At 39.7% G+C, this 19,609-nt stretch overlaps 1 protein-coding gene across 5 annotated transcripts in view; it reads left to right on the top strand.

Annotated features, from left to right (window-relative positions):
• Window positions 1–19,609, top strand: part of MINDY3 (MINDY lysine 48 deubiquitinase 3) — a 90,440-nt gene that overhangs the window by 30,994 nt on the left and 39,837 nt on the right. For 4 of the 5 annotated variants that reach the window (XM_029954551.1, XM_029954550.1, XM_029954552.1 and 1 more), the window contains 2 exons: window positions 8,240–8,310; window positions 14,267–14,347. In XM_029954551.1, the coding sequence (XP_029810411.1) occupies window positions 8,240–8,310; window positions 14,267–14,347 (152 nt within the window). The remainder of the gene's footprint in view (window positions 1–8,239; window positions 8,311–14,266; window positions 14,348–19,609) is intronic. The other variant, XM_029954553.1, reaches the window with a different exon arrangement.

Here is a 19,609-nt window from a genome sequence, read left to right as displayed (position 1 = left end):
TCAGAGATAGGAGCAGCCTTGGAAAGATACACAGTTCTTCTAAAGCAGGAAGAAAGAATGGGTGGAGAAAAGAAGGCAGAATTTGAGCTGTGAAAGATTAAACTGGGAGAATTTTTGAGATTTTAAAGTCCCCTGAGACTGAGTGGACAGAGGTAAAGTTAGAGGTGCATAAAGGAGAGAAGGGGTTTGAATCCACTGCTTTCAGAAGATATTAAAAAAATGGATGATGGGAGAAGTTTTTAAATGTGGAGTGAGCAGTAAGAGTAGGAATGAGTTTACATAGAGGGATTTAGAGTGGGTCCAACTAGTAAAGCTCAGAGATAGGCTGTTTCCCAGCAGTAATCATCAGTCCAGCAGTTGGAAAGAAATGAATATTCTGTATTACCCAGGAAAGGCCAAGAGGCTCAATGAAAGATAAATAGGGCAGTTTTCTTGCCTTTATTTTTTCCAGTTTGTCTTTTGCTTTAGTTTATGTTGAACATGTATATTGTGTTACCATTTTGGGCTGTTATAAACAAATATTGCAATGAACAGTTTTGTATATAAATCTTTCTGTATAATTCAAGTATTCCTATAGGGTAGATTTCTAAAAGTGCTAAAAACTTAGGCATCAGTTAATTTTTGTTACTAATAGTTTTATCAAGATAGAATTCATACCATACACGTACTATTTGCTTCATTTTTTTAATGTTTATTATGAAAGAGATAATGCATGAGTGTGCATACATGTACTATTTGCTTCATTTTTTTTAATGTTTGTTTATTTATTTTGAAAGAGAGAGAGAACACATGAGTGTGAGCAGGGGAGGGGCAGAGAAAGAGAGAATCCCAAGCAGGCTTCTCTCTGTCTGCAGAGCCTGATATAGGGCTCCATCTCAGGAACCATGAAATCATGATCTGAGCCAAAATTGGTGCCCCTGTGTGGTACTATTTAGAATGTGCAATTCCATGATTTTAGTTATGCAGCCATCATGTCAATTTTAGAACATTTTTATCAGCCCAAACAGATCCCTTTTACCTATTTGCAGTCACTCCCCATAATCCCCTCACTGCTCAGCTCCAGGCATCAATTAATTTATTTTCTGTCCTTAAATTTGCCAAAACTGAGGATTTCTTAAAAATAGAATAACCTGTAGCGGTGCCTGGGTGGCTCATTCTAAGTGTCCAACTTCAGTTCATATCATGATCTCGTGGTTCATGAGTTCGAGCCCTGTGTGGAGCTCTGTGCTGACAGCCTGGAGCCTGCTTTGGATTCTGTGTCTCCCTCTCTCTCTGCTTGTACCCTACTCATGCTCTCTCAAAAAATAAATAAGTGTTTAAAAAAATAAAAATAGAATCCTGTAGTATCTAATCATCTGTGACTGGCTTCTTTCACTTGGCATGTTTTCATGGTTCATCTATGTTTAGCATAGACTAGCACTTCACTCCTTTTTATTGGTGAATAATAATCCACGGTGTGGCTAGGCTGTCTTTTATGTATTCATTTATTGATAGAAGGAAATTTGGCTTGTTTCCACTTGGCGGTCCTGAATAATGTGGTTAGGAGCATTTATGTACAAGTTTTTGTGTGGATATATGTGTTCCTTTTTTCCTATCTACCTAGGAGTGATAACCGTGGGTCATATGATAAGTCCTATATTTAATCTTGGAAGAATACCTGTTAAACTGATAGATAATGCCAGGGTACTTTCTACAGTCCGCTTTACTAACTGGTAATATGTCCACTTTGCTTCTAACATTGTAGGAGAGTTCCTATTTTTTTGCATCCTGGCTGCCTCTCAGAACCATCCATCTTTAATATTATGTCGTCTTACTGATAGTTGATAGCCTATTTTAATTTTCATTTCTCTCATTCCACCTGAGTCTGTGCTTTATCATCTTCTTGTGTGTTTGTCAGCTTTTAGTATTTCCTCTTGTAGGAATTGCCTCTTTCTAGCTTTTTGCATTTTGTGGGGAAGGAGTTATTTTCTTCTATTCACAGTGTCTAGGAGCTCTGTAAATTTTTTCTTTGTGTATGTGTTGTAAATATTTTCTCTCAGCCTTTTCTGTCTCTTTGTTAATGGTATCTTTTATCATACCCAAGGTTTTCATTTTTATGAAGATAAATCATTTCATCTTTTCTATAATGTTTTTTGATTTTGTTCTGTTCCATTTGGTTTTTAAATTTTTTTTCTTGAATCAGTTTTGTATTTCTCCCATCCCACAATTAAAGTAATATTTCCTAGTATTTTCTTCAAATGCTTTTGTAGGGTTTTTAAAAAATCTTTAGCTCTTTAGTCTATTTGGATTATTTATTTATGAGTGGTGTGAGATAGGGATCTACCAGTTGACTTATCTCCAAAAAATAGCTTATTTCCCCACAGATGTGAAATACCTACTTGATCAAACAACAGATTTTCCCATATGTATGAGACATTTTTTGTACTCTTCTATTCCACTAATCTATTTGTAAGTTCTTATGCCGAAACTACATTATTGCATTGATAACGTTTTTGATATTGGTCAGCCCATGTTGCTACTCTCACACTTTTTCAAAATGATTATTGCCATTTTTGTATTATCTAGTCCAACTGAACTTTTTCCCAGCATTTTAAGTTGCAGTTTTAAGAAATGTGTTAGAATTCAATTCAGGTTATATTGAATTTGTAGATGATTTTGAAGTGACATCTTTACAGTAGTAATCTTCCCATATATATTGTTTCTTTTTGTGTCTTTTAATGACAGTTCCTGAATCTGAGTACTTTATTCTACCCTCAACTGTTAAAACCCTTTTGCTTCCTTAGTAGAACACAGTGGAACTAGTCACCTCATTTCACCTTTGCCCGCCCCCTTAGTCCTTCCCAGTGGCTAGTGTCCCATTTTACAAGCTAAATCAGATCATGATAGTTTCTCCCAACCATTCAGTGACTGGTTTGCCCATGCACTTAAACTCCTTAACGAAGGCTCTCAAATCCTCTTATGGTCTGGCCCCTTTTTACCTGCCATATTTCTTTGGCTTGCACTACTGCTTGCATTTTGAGCCGAGGTTTTCTTTGACTTTGTTTACCTGCAGATCAGTTTTCTGACAGTCTCTCTTCTGTTTTATAGGCATCCTGCTGTATTTGTGTACTTGTTACTATATGTATTGTACGTGTATTGTTTTATGTTCGTTTGATAATTATTTTAATGTTTTCATTTTATGGAATTGAAGTAGAGTCAGCTCTTATAAATCAGCAACCCAGAGCTTGTGTTTTTGTTTGTTTGTTTGTTTGTTTTATCCCAGTCCATCCAGGAGATAATAAAATAGTTCATTGAAAGTTGATGAACTCATGATACATACACACTAAGAGACTCTGAACTGAAGATTAAGATCATTTTGAAATTTTAGTATTTTTAAAGTAATAATCACAATTAAGGGGCTAGGTGATAAACAAATTTGAAGTGTTTGGTTTATTAGAATTTGTGAATTAGTGTGAGAAAAGCACACAAGTGCTTATTTTCTGTAAATTTTTTTTACTTGTAAAAATACATGTAATTAGTTAGAGCTAAGTTGCCAGGTAAAATACAGGACTCTCTGTTAAATTAGAATTCAGACAAAGAGTAAATCATTTTTAATATAAGTATGTGCCATTCAATATTTGGAATCTAGTTTTACCAAAAAAGATAACTTGTTTTTTTATATGATATTTAAATTTAACTGAGCATCTTGTATTTTTATTTGCTAAATTTGGCAACGCCTAGCTACATGCCAGCCCTGTAGCAACCTGACTTCTTAGGAATACAGCAAACAAGCAGTAACTGGGTTTGAAAAGCTCTTCACTTTCAAAACTAGATTTCACAAAGTTTACAGCTCCAACTGTATATACGTGTGCAATTTATGTGTCCGTGAGATAGCCAGGTCTTTCTCAGTATTTTATCGCTTTTTAGTTTAGCTGTTCTAACCTTCTTGGAAATGTCATTTTTAATTTTTCTCACTTTTTACTTTACTTACTCAAGGACTCTGCGTAACTTCATCCCGGCTTATTTTTACACCTGTGCTTGAGTAAAATTCTGCTACTTGCTTAATTTCTTTGTTCATGCTGTGCCCTTTGCCAAAGACTTACGTCCCCCCCCCCCCCGGGGGAGCTTGCTGGTGGTCACAGCCCAGCGTGATCTGGCCTGACCTCTGAGCGTTTTGTTTTCATGGTACTTAACGCATTCTGCTTTGTTCTCACCTACTCTCTTGAGGAAGGTGGAGAAGATGTGTTTTTTAAATTGTAGTAAGAACACTCAGCATGGGATCTACCTTCATAATGAATTTTTAAGTTAGGATACAGTATTCACTGTGAGTATGAAGTTTCACAGCAGGTATCTGAAATCTACTCATCTTACATGACTGCACCTTCATCTGACGAGGAGCCGCTCCCCGTTGCCGCCTCCTCCCAGCTCCTGGCCACCATCATTCCACTCTGCCTCTGTGAACCTGATGATTTTACGTACCCATCTAAGTGGAATCGTGCAGTATTTCTCCTTCTGTGACTTGTGTATTTCACCCAGCATAGTGTCCTCAGGGTCGTTCCTGTTGCCACATATGATAGGATTTCCTCCTTGCAGCCTGAGTAATACTCCATCGCATGTGTGTACCCAGTATGTTGATCCCTTCATTAGCCGCTGGACTTGTAGGTTGTTTGAACGTGTTGGTTGTTGTGAATAGCACTGCAGTGAGTGTGGGAGCGCAGATACCTCTTTGGGATTTGCAAAAGATTATCTCATAATATTTTTCGTTCTTTTAGATTGAGTGCCCAGAAGTGGAATTGCTCTATCACATGGTAGTTGTGGTTTTAATTTTTTGAGGAACCTCCATACTCTTTTCTGTAGCTGCCACACTATTTTACGTTCCCACCATCAGTGTATAAGGGTTCCAGTTTCTGTATATCCTCACCAACAGCTTTTGGTTGGTTTTTGATAACGGCCATGCTAACAGGTATGAGGTGGTAACTCTGTGTGGTTTTGTTCTGCGTCTGTCTAATAATTAGCCACGCTGAGCATCTTTTCATGTATTGTTGACCATTTATATGTATTTCTTGGAGAAATGTCGATTCATATTCTTTGCCCAATTTTTAACTAGGTGATTTGGGTTTTTCCAAGTGAGTTGTAGAAGTCCCATGTGTATTTTGATTATTAACCCCTTATCTTTACCTGGTTTGCAGAGGAGATCCTGTTGTCTTCATCTCCGTGTTCGCAGTGGTAGCTTTGTACTCCTGCACTGTGCAGCGTTGTTTCTTTTCAGTACTTGGCACTCAGGGTATGTTTCTTAAATAAGTGCAGTGCAGTCATCTGGTTTCCAAGTCCGCATCAGATTTAAAAGGCCCAAGCAGGACTTCCGCAGATGTGCTGCAGGTGGTGAGAAGTGACAGCTGAGGTGGAAGAGAAGAGGGTGGAATGGAAAACTGAAAATATAAAACTCTGTGTGTGTGTGTGTGTGTGTGTGTGTGTGTGTGTGTGGTCTCACTGACTGAAGCAGACGGGCTTGATAAAGACTCTGATCATGATTAATCTGAAATACGAGGCTAAGAAAACAAAGTTAGAAAATTCTAGAATACAGTGACACAATTATTAGGATCTTCTGCAAGTGTAAATTGACTTCTTTGAGACTTACTGAGACAAGTCTTATGCAAATAAATTCTGTAAGTTGTAATATGTGAGGTGGGTATATCCTCACTAAATTTACAATTTTGTATGCTAATAAATATTCTTAAGGATGCATTAGCTACCACAGATAAAACATTTTAATATTTAATCTAAGGAAATAGTAATTTTTAAATATTATCATCCAAAGTACATGCCTAAACATGTGATTACTGACCTAGTATTAATAATTCATTCTCCAACAAGTAAGAACAGCTAGTTTGCCATAGCTAGTAGCATGATATAACACAGACTCTTTGAGACGTTTGTTTAAAATCCCAAGGACATAGATGATGTAGTATCTAATCAGAACACTAGGTGGTAGTATCTGATTTTAGAAATTAAAGCGTGAAAATGTTTCTCAACATATATTGTCTTCCTTGAACTTGAAACTAAATCTCAGGAGGAAGAGGACGGAAACGTGTGAGGCCGTAGAGTACCACTTCTGTATTTGGGTCACTCGCCCCCACTCTCTTTTTTTCCTTTGAATGCTCTAATCCAGTGATTCAGGTATTTTTTTTTTTGGCTCTTGCTCTTAATACTTTTAAAAATGATTGAAGATCCCAAAGAGCTTTTGCTTATATGAGTTATAACCAAATAATGATCAATATTTTTGTTTTAAATTAAGGCTGAGATACTTAAAAAGATGTATTAACTCATTTTAAAATAACGACAATCCATCCTTTACTTGTCAATGTAAGTACCTATTTTCCAAACTGAGAAGAAAATTAGTAAGAAGAGTGACATTGCTTTAAAGTTTTGTGAGTTCCTTCAGTGTCGAGGTTAATTAGTAAGCATGCTCATCTCTGTTTATAGAGTCAGTCTGTTAAGATATAACATGTCATTCGGCCTCTGGAAAACTTCACTTTATACACGTGGAAGTTTAAGAGTTAAAAAAAAAAGATAATGTCTTTTAATGAAAATCATTTTGATTTCATGTAGTCTCTCAAGGGTCTTGTGGATCCCTAGGAATCATAAAAGACAGTTTGGGAACTATTGCTATCCCCTCTTGGTACTTATAAGAAACTAGTGAGAAATACTAATTTTATGTATAATGACATATATATTCTATTAATTTTGAATTTATAAATCCAGAAGTTTCAACACCTAGTTCTTGGCTTACACGGCCTGAATGTTGTACTTAAGAATACATAGTATGACTAAGAATTGATATTATTACATTAACTAATAAGAAAAACACAATATCTTAACAAACAAAGTAGATAAAACATGGCCAGATGGTGAAAAGGAAACAAAGTTATATGTACGTTGTATTTACAGTGGACATAATTTTTAACCAGGAAAAAATGCTTTTTAGAAATATTTGTGGATCCAAATATTATAGTCCCACTGAATGCGCAGTCACTGAAAGCTGTGGGCTGTAAAAGAAACGATCGTCATCACAGTTAGATCTCGGTTGTGAAGTAATCATTTGTCTTCATTCTCTGAGCTCCGTCTGTTCTTTCTTACCCGCATCCACGACATCACCTCTCGTCTCTGTGCTGACGATTCCCAAAGCTCTGCATCCTACCCTGACCTCTCCCCGCTGTGTTCCAGAGCCTCTGCTGTGTATCCATCTGTAGCTAGAAGTCCCGAGGTTTCCTGTCTCCCAGCTTGTCTAAAACCAAACTCACCTTCTCTCTTCATACCACTCCCAGAAGCTGCTTTTTCTGAACTCTGTTAGTTAATCACCATTTGTCAGCTTCCCCAGGCAAGAGACCTAATTAAGGAAGGTTTTGGCATATTCTTCACCCCTTAAGTACATTCACTTTAATAGTTCTTTATTGTTTCCTCTACCTTGAATTTTCTTCGTAACGTTTTCTTGGCCTGGAAAATTCCTACATACACTTCAAGGTTCAACTGAAATGTCACTTTTGTATGCCTTCCCTAATACAATAAGCAGATGTTCTTTTATCACTTGAAGATGCGGTGTGTATGTGTGTGCATAATCAGAGAAGACACAAGTGTTTTCTTCTATCTCTCTTGATAAATTTAGCCTTTGTAAAACTGATACCTTGTTCTATTTGTCTTCGTTTTCTGAGTCTTAAGCACACTGTATTTATTTATAGGAGTCAGGAATGGTATCAAATACCCATATTTTAAGTATTGTACTGGTAGGTTCACTGATAACCAATGGTTAGTTTTACAGATTAAGATTAGCATATTCATTTATTTTTCTAAGTCAAAACAATACATATTATCGAGTATCTCTTTCTTCTTTTTGCCTGTAACTCCTTGGGTTTCAGAGAGAAAAATGTCCTCATTTTAAAAGTTAACATTGAAAATAAAGTTCGTAAATACATTTAACGTACATCTGAGGTATCCTATCATCCACACAAACATGATCTAATGGTATTTTATAATAATTAGTAATATAGTGATGATTTGATGGAACTCAACAATAAATACGTGCTATGTTTTAAAATCTAGTTTTGGAGAATAAAAGTTTTGATGTAAAATATATATGTAGAGTACATCTATATTTACATATAAGTACACTTCAGATGTCTATATGCTAATGCAGTGCTGACTATATTTACATATAGGTACATTTCAGATGTCTATATGCTAATGCAGTGCTGTTTTTTTGTAGAACTTCTTGGTATACGTGAACAAGCAGCAGTAGGATTCTTAACATTAATGGAAGCTTTAAGATACTGTAAGGTAAGTTGATTTTTATGGCATTTTCAATGCTTTTTATTCACTTGTCCACTGTTGTGGATAGTATTTCCTCCTATGATGACATTTAGCTTGCTAGTATAGACTCTTCAGTTCTTTCCTGATCTCCTTCCCTAAACTGACAGGCGTATTAAGGATAGAGTTAAGCTGGCCAAGGATGCCGAGCTTCCTATTTTTGAGGGCAGAGGGCTGAACCCAGTAACAAAACAATTTATTAAAAAAAGAGATATCTCTTATTGAATGTACATGTATTTTTTGGTAAACCAAGGGAAAAGGATGTATTGTTTGTTCCTCATAACGGTATGTTTGCTGAAACAACTGGAAATACTTATCAAGCAAAGAAAAAGAATTTGCTAGTGCCCCAAGTTTTAACTTTTGTCTGTTCCATCTGAAAAATGATTTCACACTTAAAAACAAAATTCCAAGCATTTCACAGCATTAAATTCTTCAGCACATGGCCTAAGATTTAGAGCTGCCATGAACTTTTCGTTTATTGATAAATATTTCATGCCTTTTCTCCATAATATGAAGTAATTGTTGGATGTTCCAAATAGTTTTAAATGGGGTTCAAATCATTAATGATTTGCGCTTAATGAAACGTCCTGATTTGGGAAAGGGAGAAGTGGATCTAATTGTCATTTTTTGTTTTTATTTAAAAAATTTTTTTAATGTTTTTATTTATTATTGAGACAGAAACAGAGCATGAGTGGGGGAGGCACAGAGAGAGACACACAGAATCCGAAGACAGGCTCCAGGCTCTGAGCTGTCAGCACAGAGCCCGATGTGGGGCTCAAACCCATGAACCATGAGATCATGACCTGAGCCAAAAGTCGGTTAAGGACTGAGCCACCCAGGCGCCCCGTTTTAGAACTGTGGGCCCATAGCAGCAGCTCTGGTGATGGGGACTGAGTAAACTAACAGGGTCTTGCCCTCTTGCCTTCTTGCTTGCTTGCTGGTAAACAGAAGTGTTCCTCTTTCATGACTGCACTGGGAAAGGAGTGATACGGTATGATAATGAATCAGGTTTCATCCTGCCCCAATCTATTAGTAGACATTGTGTGGTTACACAGTAGCAACTGTTTTGTTACTTTCAGTGACTTTAATTTACAACCTAACTGCTCCTCTGAAGTAGCCTGGCACCCAGATCATCAAGCTGCATGCCGTTCTCCCATGAAACAGACACAAACATTCATTGATCCTAAAAGTGTGTGTGTGTGCATGCATGTGTGCACATGTGCTCACACACACAAAAGTGGTAACTGTATGGGGGTGATGAATATGTTAATTAACTTGATTGTGGTGATCTTTTCACAGTGTATACGTAAAAACACCAAGTTGCACACTTTTAATATATACAATTTGCATACGTCAAAGATATTTTAGTAAAGCCGTGTTTTGTAAAGTGTGTGTGTGCGCACGCGCGTGTGTGTGGGTGTGGGTTTTGCAGGAGGATAGGGTGTGGAGATGACAGACTGTGAGATCGTCACCGTGTGGCCTGTAACGCCCTGATCCAGATCCCGTCTGTCCCTCTGGAGGCGCGCTGCCCTCTCCGTGCTGTGTGCTCGTCCTCCTGGCTCCCGGCCAGTTTCTCAACACACCCAAGCCCTTTCCTGCCTGATAGGACTTCGTGCTTCCCATCATGTCTACCTGGAATACTCCAGATCTTAACTGGATGGCTCCCTCCATCCCATCAGGTCCTACTTAAAGTGGTGCCTCAAAGACCCTTTCCTCGGCCGTTGCCTCAGTGACTCTTCCTAATAGCGTAGGAATAATCTCTCTCTAATGATCGTGTCCGTTAACTTGTTTTTTATTTTTATCTTGAATTTGCTTTTCTCTGGTCATCTTCAGTGGATTATAGAGTCTTTGAAGCCAGGGATGTTGTCTTTCTGGGTTCATATTTGGTGGTCAGTAAACATTTGTTGAGTGAGTGAGTTACCAGTTTCAGAAAGCTTTTCTAAGTCATGCTTTTTGCTTTCCTGTAGCTGTCAGGTAAAAGAGGTAGAGCAATGCCTGTTTTCCTCCTACGATCTTAGTGGGAAATTGTCTTAGCCCGAAGCCCGGGTCCGCTCGTCCGCCCGCCCGCTTCCACTCGGGCTGGGGCGGCACTTGCGGGTGCGCGGTGCGCTCGTCCGCCAGGTCCAGGCGCGCTCGTCCGCCAGGTCCAGGCGCGCTCGTCCCCGGCTTTGAGCGCGCCTCCGTCCCGGGTCCTCACCTGAGGGAGGGCGAGAAAAGCAGGGCAGGAGGGAGACGCAGAGAGTGAAGACAGCACACACGGATTCCGATCAAGCTTCTCTTCTTTATTCTTCTCCTCCATTTTTTAAGAAAATAATTCACTCTTATATAGAATTTTGGGGCGGAGAACTGACGCGGATCGGTTGTCAGGTAAACAGAGTCAAATGCATATCAAAAGGAATGCCCAGACTTGCCTCAGCAAATGCTGGGGGGAGGAAGCTAGCAGTGAATAATCCAAAATGCGGTTTTGATCTTTTGTGCACCTTGGCCACTCTACGTCTGGCCCAGCATGACCGACGCCAAAATTATTTTGATCAGGAAATGGCAATCTCCAGCCTCCAGATGCAAATCTTGTTTACTGGTTCACTCCCCGGAGAGTGACAATCCTTGCCTGAGGCCGCCAGGAAACGTGGGGGCTCCGACAGGAAATCAGTAATAGCTGTGTATTCTCCGAGTACATATTGCTCTAGTGTTCTAGCGTAACTGGTTTTTGTTTTGTTTTTTTGTTTGTTTCATCTTGTGTTAGAGAGACAGACAGAATGAGAGAGAGGTGAGGGAGAACACCATGCAAGTCGGGTAGGGGCAGAGAGAAAGGGAGAAAATGAATCTTTTTTTCTTTTTTTTTTTTTAATGTTTTGATTTATTTTTGAGAGAGAGAGACACACAGCATGAGCTGGGGAGGGTCAAAGAGCGAGAGAGAGACACAGCATGAGCAGGGGAGGGTCAGAAAGAGAGGGAGACACAGAATCCAAAGACAGGCTCCAGGCTCTGAGCTGTCAGCACAGAGCCCGACACAGGGCTGGAACCCACAAGCCTTGAGATCATGACCTGAGCCAAAGTCCGACGCTTAACCGACTGAGCCACCCAGGCGCCCCTAGGGAGAAAATGAATCTTAAGCAGATTCCAGGCTCAGTGCAGAGCCCAACATGGGGCTCAGTCCCACAACCCTGAGATCATGATCTGAGCTATAATCAAGAGTTGGATACCTAACCCACTGAGCCAGCCAGGGGCTCCGAAGATTATTTTAATGGCAGGACACAACACAGTGATAGATGGAAGGCAGGGCTCTCTCTTCCTTACACCTCCAAACGACAGAGTGCTACCAGGCAGCCCCGCAGACGGGATTGTACCTCGGGACCGGGCTACAGCGAGGTGCTCCCATAGAGGGCAGCCTGTGTGTGGGTGTTGGGACGGAGTTGGCTAGGTTTCATGGGCTCCCTGCCAATGGGATAATTTCAGTGAGCTCTGAGGCTGAGGGCTGGCTCTGCTTGTCTGACACCCAGCTCCAGGGCACTTGGGGCAGTGTGTAGTGGCCCGGCATGTGGGAGACCTGGAAGAGAAGTGGTCGGGATGACGCGACAAAGCTTTTTGAAAGACTGTATTACACTGTGCTGTACATAACTGCAGATGTCCTTCCGAAAACCTGTATACGTTTGCTTTTTACCGAACATTTGGAGAAATGGCATTAAGGAAATCATTGTGATTGTATTCGTTGTGCTTTACTATCATAGCAAATTGCTCTTAGAAATTAACATTTTCATATCATTCTAATCAAACGTGTTCATTAACACAAACGCAACAGTCTCTGTTACATACACCCAGTTCAGAAGGTAGTCTGAGTGCTTTGGACTGTGCCCTTTTTTTTTTTAATAGATAACTCAAATACCATAAAACTTACCATTTTAAAGTGTGCAGTTCACAAGGTTGTACAACCATCATCATTTATTGAACTTCAGAATGTTCTCCTTACTCTGACAAGATCCTGTAGCCGCACTAGCCGTCACTTCCCCATCCTCCCCAGCCCCTGGCAGCTCTGGTTCTCTGTGGTTTTGCCCATTCTGGACATTTCATCTCACTGGAAGCATATGATAGGTAGCCTTTAGTGTCTGGCTTCTTTCACTTGGTGTAATGTTTTCAGTGTTCATTCTTGTTTTAGCTACTAGCACTTTGTTCCTTTTTATGGCCAAATATTCTGTTGTATTTATGTTATCAGTTGTGTTTATCTGTTGGTCAGCTGGTGGGCTTTGGCTTGTTTCTGCTTTTGTGCTACTATGAATAATTCTGCTGGGAACATTCACATGGAAGTTTGTTGTGAACGTCTCTCTTGGATGTGTACCCAGGAATGAGATTGCTGCCCCACAGTAATTGCATGCTCGTTAGGAACTGTCAGACTGTTTTTCCAAAGTGGCTGCACCATTTATGCACTCTTTATTTATTTATATTATTATAAAACATTTAATGAATTAATTTGTTTACCTTTTGATCCTACCATATATAATCTCATCTTTTTTTACCTCTGCCTTATTATTCAAATACACAAAAACATGTACTCATTTTCTAAGAGAGAAATTAAATAACATCTGTAGTTTTCACCACAAGAAGTAGTGTGATGTGAGGGAAAGCTACCACATGAGGAGTCAGAAGTCCTGAGCTTTAATTCCAGCTCTGTACTAGTTAACTGTTTGAATTCAGGCAAGGCACTGGTCCTGGATACTTCTCTGTTTCCTGATGTACAGTGGAAGGACTTTCACTGAGCACCTCTAAAATCCCTTCTACTCTGAACCTGTGACCCGAGCCTTTGTCTTTGCCCTTTGTCCTTATTCTCTCTTACCCCAAATCATCACCCTTCCTGCTCTCCTGGTTCCCCATTGCCATCAGCACATCCAGCTCACCCTGCCCGTCAGAGGACAAAGATACCAGTGTTTCTCTCCGTGAATACAGAGAGTACCTGTCTCCTGCTTCCTAACGACAAACTCTAATGATGAACTTCCTAGTGATGAATTCCAGGGGCCATATTGGTGGTTGAAAGCAGGGTATCCTGCAGCCTGATGAGGGGGGAATTGCCCTGACTGGTACAGTACCGCTAGGAATTTCCCCCGTTCAGGGAGTCTGTGTGAGAAAAGAAAATTCAGCAAATTTGGATGGTAAGGTTGTGTTGAAGTTGTGGTCTCTGTCCTCAGAGGGATATGGAATTGATTGATGTGAACATGATGGGATTTCTCAAGTCTGTTTCTTATTTGTTGAGTTTTAAACTTTCTCAGTCACCCACAGAAATGATACGCTCACATTTCAGGTACTGTGGTTTTTATAGATTAAATATATAACCTAAGAAGGTAGGCTATAACTTTTTGTACATCTTGAGGAGACTTCTTATTTTAAAACTTGGAACGTCCAACCATGAAGAGTCAAGTGACAGGATTCTTTGATATTCTTAAATATTTTGAAGATTATATTTTACTTTAGAGAGATTATTATATTGCCCAAGGTTCTTTGAAGACAGGATGTTCTTAAGGTTTTTCCCCTTTGTTCATAAATGTACTTATTTGTTAATTTATAATTATTCCCCTAATAAAGTAATTATCAAGTTTGTAGTTTTAGGGTTTGAGAATCAAGCTGATGTTCTAAAAGTAGTCATTCTGTCTAACAACTTCAGTAAAACCTGAGGATGATTGTTAGTGCTAAACTGACTTTTTTCTAGCTGTGTTAAAGCTGTATTATTGTTACCCTGATGGTAAAGGTGCAATATAAGCTTAGCTCTGCCGGTCTTAAAACATTGATTTTTTTCTTTTGCACTCACCATTTGACCTTTATGGGTAAGGGCATTCTGGCACAACACATTTTTCCATTTGCTTCAAATATTCATAGGCAAATATTCAACAGGCACTGTCAAATTTTCATTTGTTTGTTTATTTTGCTACATTTGTTCTAGGTTGGTTCTTACTTGAAATCTCCAAAATTCCCTATTTGGATTGTTGGCAGTGAAACTCACCTCACCGTATTTTTTGCCAAGGTATGCTTATAGCAGGACTTTTTTTTAAGTATGACATCAGGCAAACAAGCAATATACGTCCATATTTAGTGTGGATCTTTGTGCAGACGTCAGTGCATTCCCACTAACAGGGGGATTATTCCAAAATCTAAAAAAATAATACTGAAGAAATACTATAATCCTGCTCAAGTTTTACAATTATTTCAGTAAAATCTGTCATGATTTCATTATAATTTCTTTACCTTTTGTGACTTGAGAACTTTGCCTTTTGATATCTTCCAGAAATCACTCTGTTAAGGTGACTATAACTGCATTTAAAAGTTTTGGAATGCTCTTTTGTAAAAAGGCTAAGAATCTATTTTACATAATGTAAAATAATTTTACTTACAACATCTAGGAAAACGTTTTTAAATATATTAATTTAAATAGTCCTGTGGTATAGAAATGCTCTTTTAAGATAGAATATTTGCTATAATTTTAATATATACATGGTTATGATATTGAATTAGATTAATGTATTTGAATATGTTTATTTTTAAATTCTTAAAGCTGTTTCTAAATTTCATCCTTTAGTTATAGTATGTCTTTGTCCCCAGTGGAGTGGCTCAGAGCTTTGGAGTCAGTCAGACTTCACTTGAATCACAGCCTTGCCACTTCTGAACATCATTCAGCCTCTTTTCCCATGTCTTGAAAATAGTGATTTCTGATAACACCTAGCTCTTAGAATTGTCATCAGGCTTAAATATAAAATGTTTAGCGGCACCTAGAGCAAGTTGAGTGCCCAGGACATCTTGGCTGTTACCATCATCATCATCCCTGCCATTTTCATTATTCTGCATTTCTTAAACATGGGGGGGGGGGCGTGCCTAGATGGAGTTGCTGATGGTGGACTAAAGGGAAAAGATATATAATTGTGTATTTTGAGGTTCTTTATTTCTAGTGGACTTTCCTGATTATCTCATACAGTTTTTTAGGTTGTACTCGTTTAGTGTAATTTTATTTGTGTTTGAAAGAAGTGCAATCGTATAAATTGTACCAAAAACTAAGTTTTGTGCATCTCTTTCTTGTTTTATTACTATATTACTTTTTTTTTAAACATTCTTAATGTTTGTTTATTCTTGAGAGAGAAAGAGAGCACAAATGAGGCAGAGGAGGGTAGTGCAGAGAGAGAGGAGACACAGAATCGCAAGCAAATTTCAGGCTGTGAGCTGTCAGCACAGAGCCTGACGTGGGGCTTGAACTTGTGAGCCAAAGTCAGAACCTCAACCAACTGAGCCACCCAGGCGCCTCTTTTTAATGTATTACTTTTAATGGGCTGCCAAAATCTAGATAATTGATTTAGAGCGAGATTCATAGTTAACTTTTCTTAAACAGAAAAGGCTATACTGCTTCAGATTCTGTGTCTCCCTCTCTGCTCCTTCCCCATTCGTGCTCTATCTCTCTCTGTCTCTCCAAAATCAATAAAAGTTAAAAAAAATTTTTTTTAAAGAAAAAGCTATAAAATGTAACTCTGAAAGTACAGACTTTTACAGAACTACAGTACTATAAGTACTGACAGGTTACATTTAGCCTGAGAGTTTTTGCTGTTTATTTCCCTTCTCAAGTAGAAAAGAAGTTAAAAGCACAATGTAAAGGCAGAAACTGAACAACTTAAAATTCCAGAGGGAGGATTTCATCATTTGACTAATTTTTGTGTCAAATGTTCTGAACTTCCAGAAAAGAAAATCAGTTCCAATTTACATGCAAAAATGTATTTTCAAGCCAATTATTATTTTTATCTCCAGCCCTGTTTTTTAGCATAGGAAAACTAATGAAACTATGAAACAGTAAAAAGTTTCAAATATAAAAGATAATGAGATGAAAATATTTTAAAGCTTAAATTTTATCATTGATATTTAAGAAGTGATTTTTGTTGTCAGCAGAAGATTTTTTACACTCAATTGAAGGAATAATGTCGACCAAGCTACATAAATATGCAGGCATTTCGTATTTAAGCCTCTAAATGTTAGGTCTGTTGATAGAGCCCTGAAAGGGACGATACCTACTTTTCTATGAAACATTCGCGTCTCGCCCCTCTGCTTGGTATTCTTTCTTGTTCCCGCAGCATTTGGTCCGTTGTGCAGTTGCACCTGTCAGGTTCCTCCTGCCCACACCTTCTGTGTGTTCGTGTTGGCAGTGAGCCCTCGCGGGGCAGGGGCTTTCCCGGTCATCTTCCTAAGAGACCGCAGCCACATGCCGCAAGATGTTGAATGAGGGACTTGAGGTACATAGAAGCAAACCCCTGTCCCATCAGTTGTAGGCCTGGCCAAACAAGCCTCCTAAGTCAGACAAGGTGTTTCAATCTGTCTTCATTTATTTGCATTCCCTGAAGCTACTCACAACCCTGAGGGGAAATGCACACCCGCCTGAAGTGATTAGAGAGAATTTTATAGTACGATTTTAGGTTCTTCAGCTGTAATACTCATATATCCAGTACCTCACTCCTTCAGAAGTCTTGAATTTTCTACCAATTGTTTGATACCTGCCCTCGTACCCCAGGGTCTGGCGGTAGTCCAGCACGCGGTGCAGTGAGTAAAGCCTTCGCCTGAGTTTTCCACACTTGTTCCAGCGACATATCTTCTAAAAATATTTTTTGATGACTCATTCCGAAGCTTCTTAAAAGTATGGGTAATTCCTTTTCAGTGTATTTAAAAAAAATTTTTTTATGGTTTATTCATTTTTGAGAAACAGAAAGGGACAGAGGGCAAGTAGGGGAGGGGCAGAGAGAGGGAGACACAGAAGCAAAACAGGCTCCAGGCTCTGAGCTGTCAGCACAGAGCCCAGCACGGGGCTTGAACCCACGCACTGGGAGATCATGACCTGAGCCGAAGTAGGACGCTTAACCGACTGAGCCACCTAGGCGCCCCTACTTTTCAGTGGATTTTAAAACAACTGACTTTAGGTTGCTTGAATAATTTTTTTTTTTAAAGAGTTGCAATTAAAGAATTTTTCCCTTTGGAATAAAAGCAGGAAGATCACAGAAGTAGGAAATGAGACCACTAATACTTGATTACATATGTTAGATCCAGTTTACAAACTTTTTTTAACTAAAGTAATATTTATATACCCTTTGCCATATAGAAAATACTATAAATTTTGCTGTTTGTTTATAAAATCTATGACTTGCTCCTTCTTTCTTAGATATTTCTGTGTTTGAGCAAGTAATTTTGGCTTTGTTTTTGTTTACTCAAAAAGTAATTTAGGGGCACCTGGGTGGCTCAGTCAGTTAAGCCTCCGACTTCGGCTCAGGTCAGATCTTACGTTCGTGGGTTCGAGCCCCACGTCAGGCTCTGTGCTGACAGTTAGCTCAGAGCCTGGAGCCTGCTTCCGGTTCTGTGTCTCCTTCTCTCTCTGCCCCTCTCCCTCTCATGCTCTGTTTCTCTCTGTGTCAAAAATAAATAAAACATTAAAAAAATTTTTTTAAGTAATTTAGGGGTTTGTTTTTGTTATTTACTTTTGAGTTTGGGCTTATTTATTGGGGGGGGGGGTTCATTCACTTTATGTTCTATGGCCTGAAACAGCAGCTTAATGTAAATGTTGATGTGTTTTTCTGTAAAACTGGTAGGATTTTATGGATATGTATTTCACTTGCTGACTTCTTTGTGCTGATTATGATTAGTAAAAAAGCATGTTTTAAGGTCACAATTTTCGAAGTAGTCTGTAATTTAGCATTTGAAAATGCCTCTGAAAAGCAGTATGATTCTTCGGGTGACACACTGGAGGTAGTAATAGTTGCAGCGGTCGTCATTCGTGTGTGACCTTGCCAGTCCGATATCTACTGGGCACATAGTGTGTACCCGGCATCATGCCAGGGCCATGAAGACAGCGGTGAGCAAAAACAGCTGCATCCTGTTCTCATGAAGGTGTGCGTTCTAATGGGGGGGGGGGCATTAATCAAAGAACCACACTTAGTAAAATTGTGACACTTGCATCTATGATGGGAACTGACAAAGCACGGCCTATAATGCTGTAAGAAGTTATCTTAGTTTTCAAATCAGGAATGTTTCCTTGAAGAACTAATGTGTGTCTCAACGAGCACCGAGGCATTAGTAAGATTAGCTATGGGAAGGGGCAGAGAGCTTTCCCTGGACAGGAGATGGCCGGGGCGCAAGACTGTGCTGGGAACAGACTGAAAGAGAAGAGCGGGAGCCCTGAGGATTTCAGGGGCAGGGGGTAAGATGAGGCCGCAAAAGCAGGTCTCTGGCTGGGAAGAGTATTCAGAGAGTAATGACAACCACTGGACTTGTTAAAAATAGGTGGTGGGAATGGTTTTGGGGGAGGGGTAGGAAGGAAAGAAACAGGATTAAATTTGCATTTTTGGAAGGATGCCTGTGTGGCTAGCTGTGGAAGACGGACATACTGAAAATAGACCTAACCTGGGGAGTGGGTAAGGAGGACGCTTGTGGTAACTCCAGTTAGCAGGGAATGTGGTGCGGCCGGGCTCGGGGCGGTCGGCATGGACGGCGCTACGTGGGTTTGAGAGATCCGCTCCTGAGTTAAACTGACAGGCTGGTGACAGATTGGATTGCGTAGATGAAGGGGAGAGAAAGCTAATGAGATGAGTGTTTTTAGCAGATTAATCTCAGAATCTCAGAGAGCTCAGCAGCTTTGCCATCGCTAAATGCGCCCACTTGTGTGATTAAAGCGACTTAGTTTTGTCGGGCTGGTTGACCCGGTCAGGAGGAAAGGCTCATCCTGCAGGGGGCGCTCTCGGTGAGCCGGCCTGGCCAGCTAACCCCGGTGCGGCTCACCAGGCCTGCTCGCACGGACAGTGCTTGCAGCGCTTACGTGGAAAACAGAAATGAGAGCAATAGGGAAAGGAACTTAAATTTTTTTTTAAAAATGGAGAATGGTGTAGGACCACATAGGATCAAAAAATAAATTCAAAAAATGAAAAACTGTAAGAGAAGTAATTATATCCATGAAACTGTGGAGGCTGTGAGAAAAGAACATTTGGAGAATAAATGAGGAACTGAAAGACAAATTGGAGAACTCTCTCTCCTAGATCGTTGGCAGCAGCCTCCTAAGTGACGCCTCTGCCCGTGCCCCTCGAGGGGCTGCAGTACGTTCTCAGGTCAGCAACCAAAATGGCCCTGTTAAGTGTAAGTCCCTTTGTGTTACGCTTGTGCTCAAAACCCCACTTCGGCTCCCCTTCACTCAGCGTAAGAGCCGACCTTAGAATGACTTAGCGGCCCGCCTCCCCCAGCTGAGGCCCTCTCGCCGTCTAAGAACGGTTCCCACCGC

The sequence above is a fragment of the Suricata suricatta genome, chromosome 10 (genome assembly GCF_006229205.1).
Source record: "Suricata suricatta isolate VVHF042 chromosome 10, meerkat_22Aug2017_6uvM2_HiC, whole genome shotgun sequence".
NCBI classification, from domain to species: Eukaryota; Metazoa; Chordata; class Mammalia; order Carnivora; family Herpestidae; genus Suricata; species Suricata suricatta.
The sequence above is the reverse complement of the archived record's forward strand: the minus strand, read 5'-3'. Positions and strand labels throughout refer to the sequence as shown.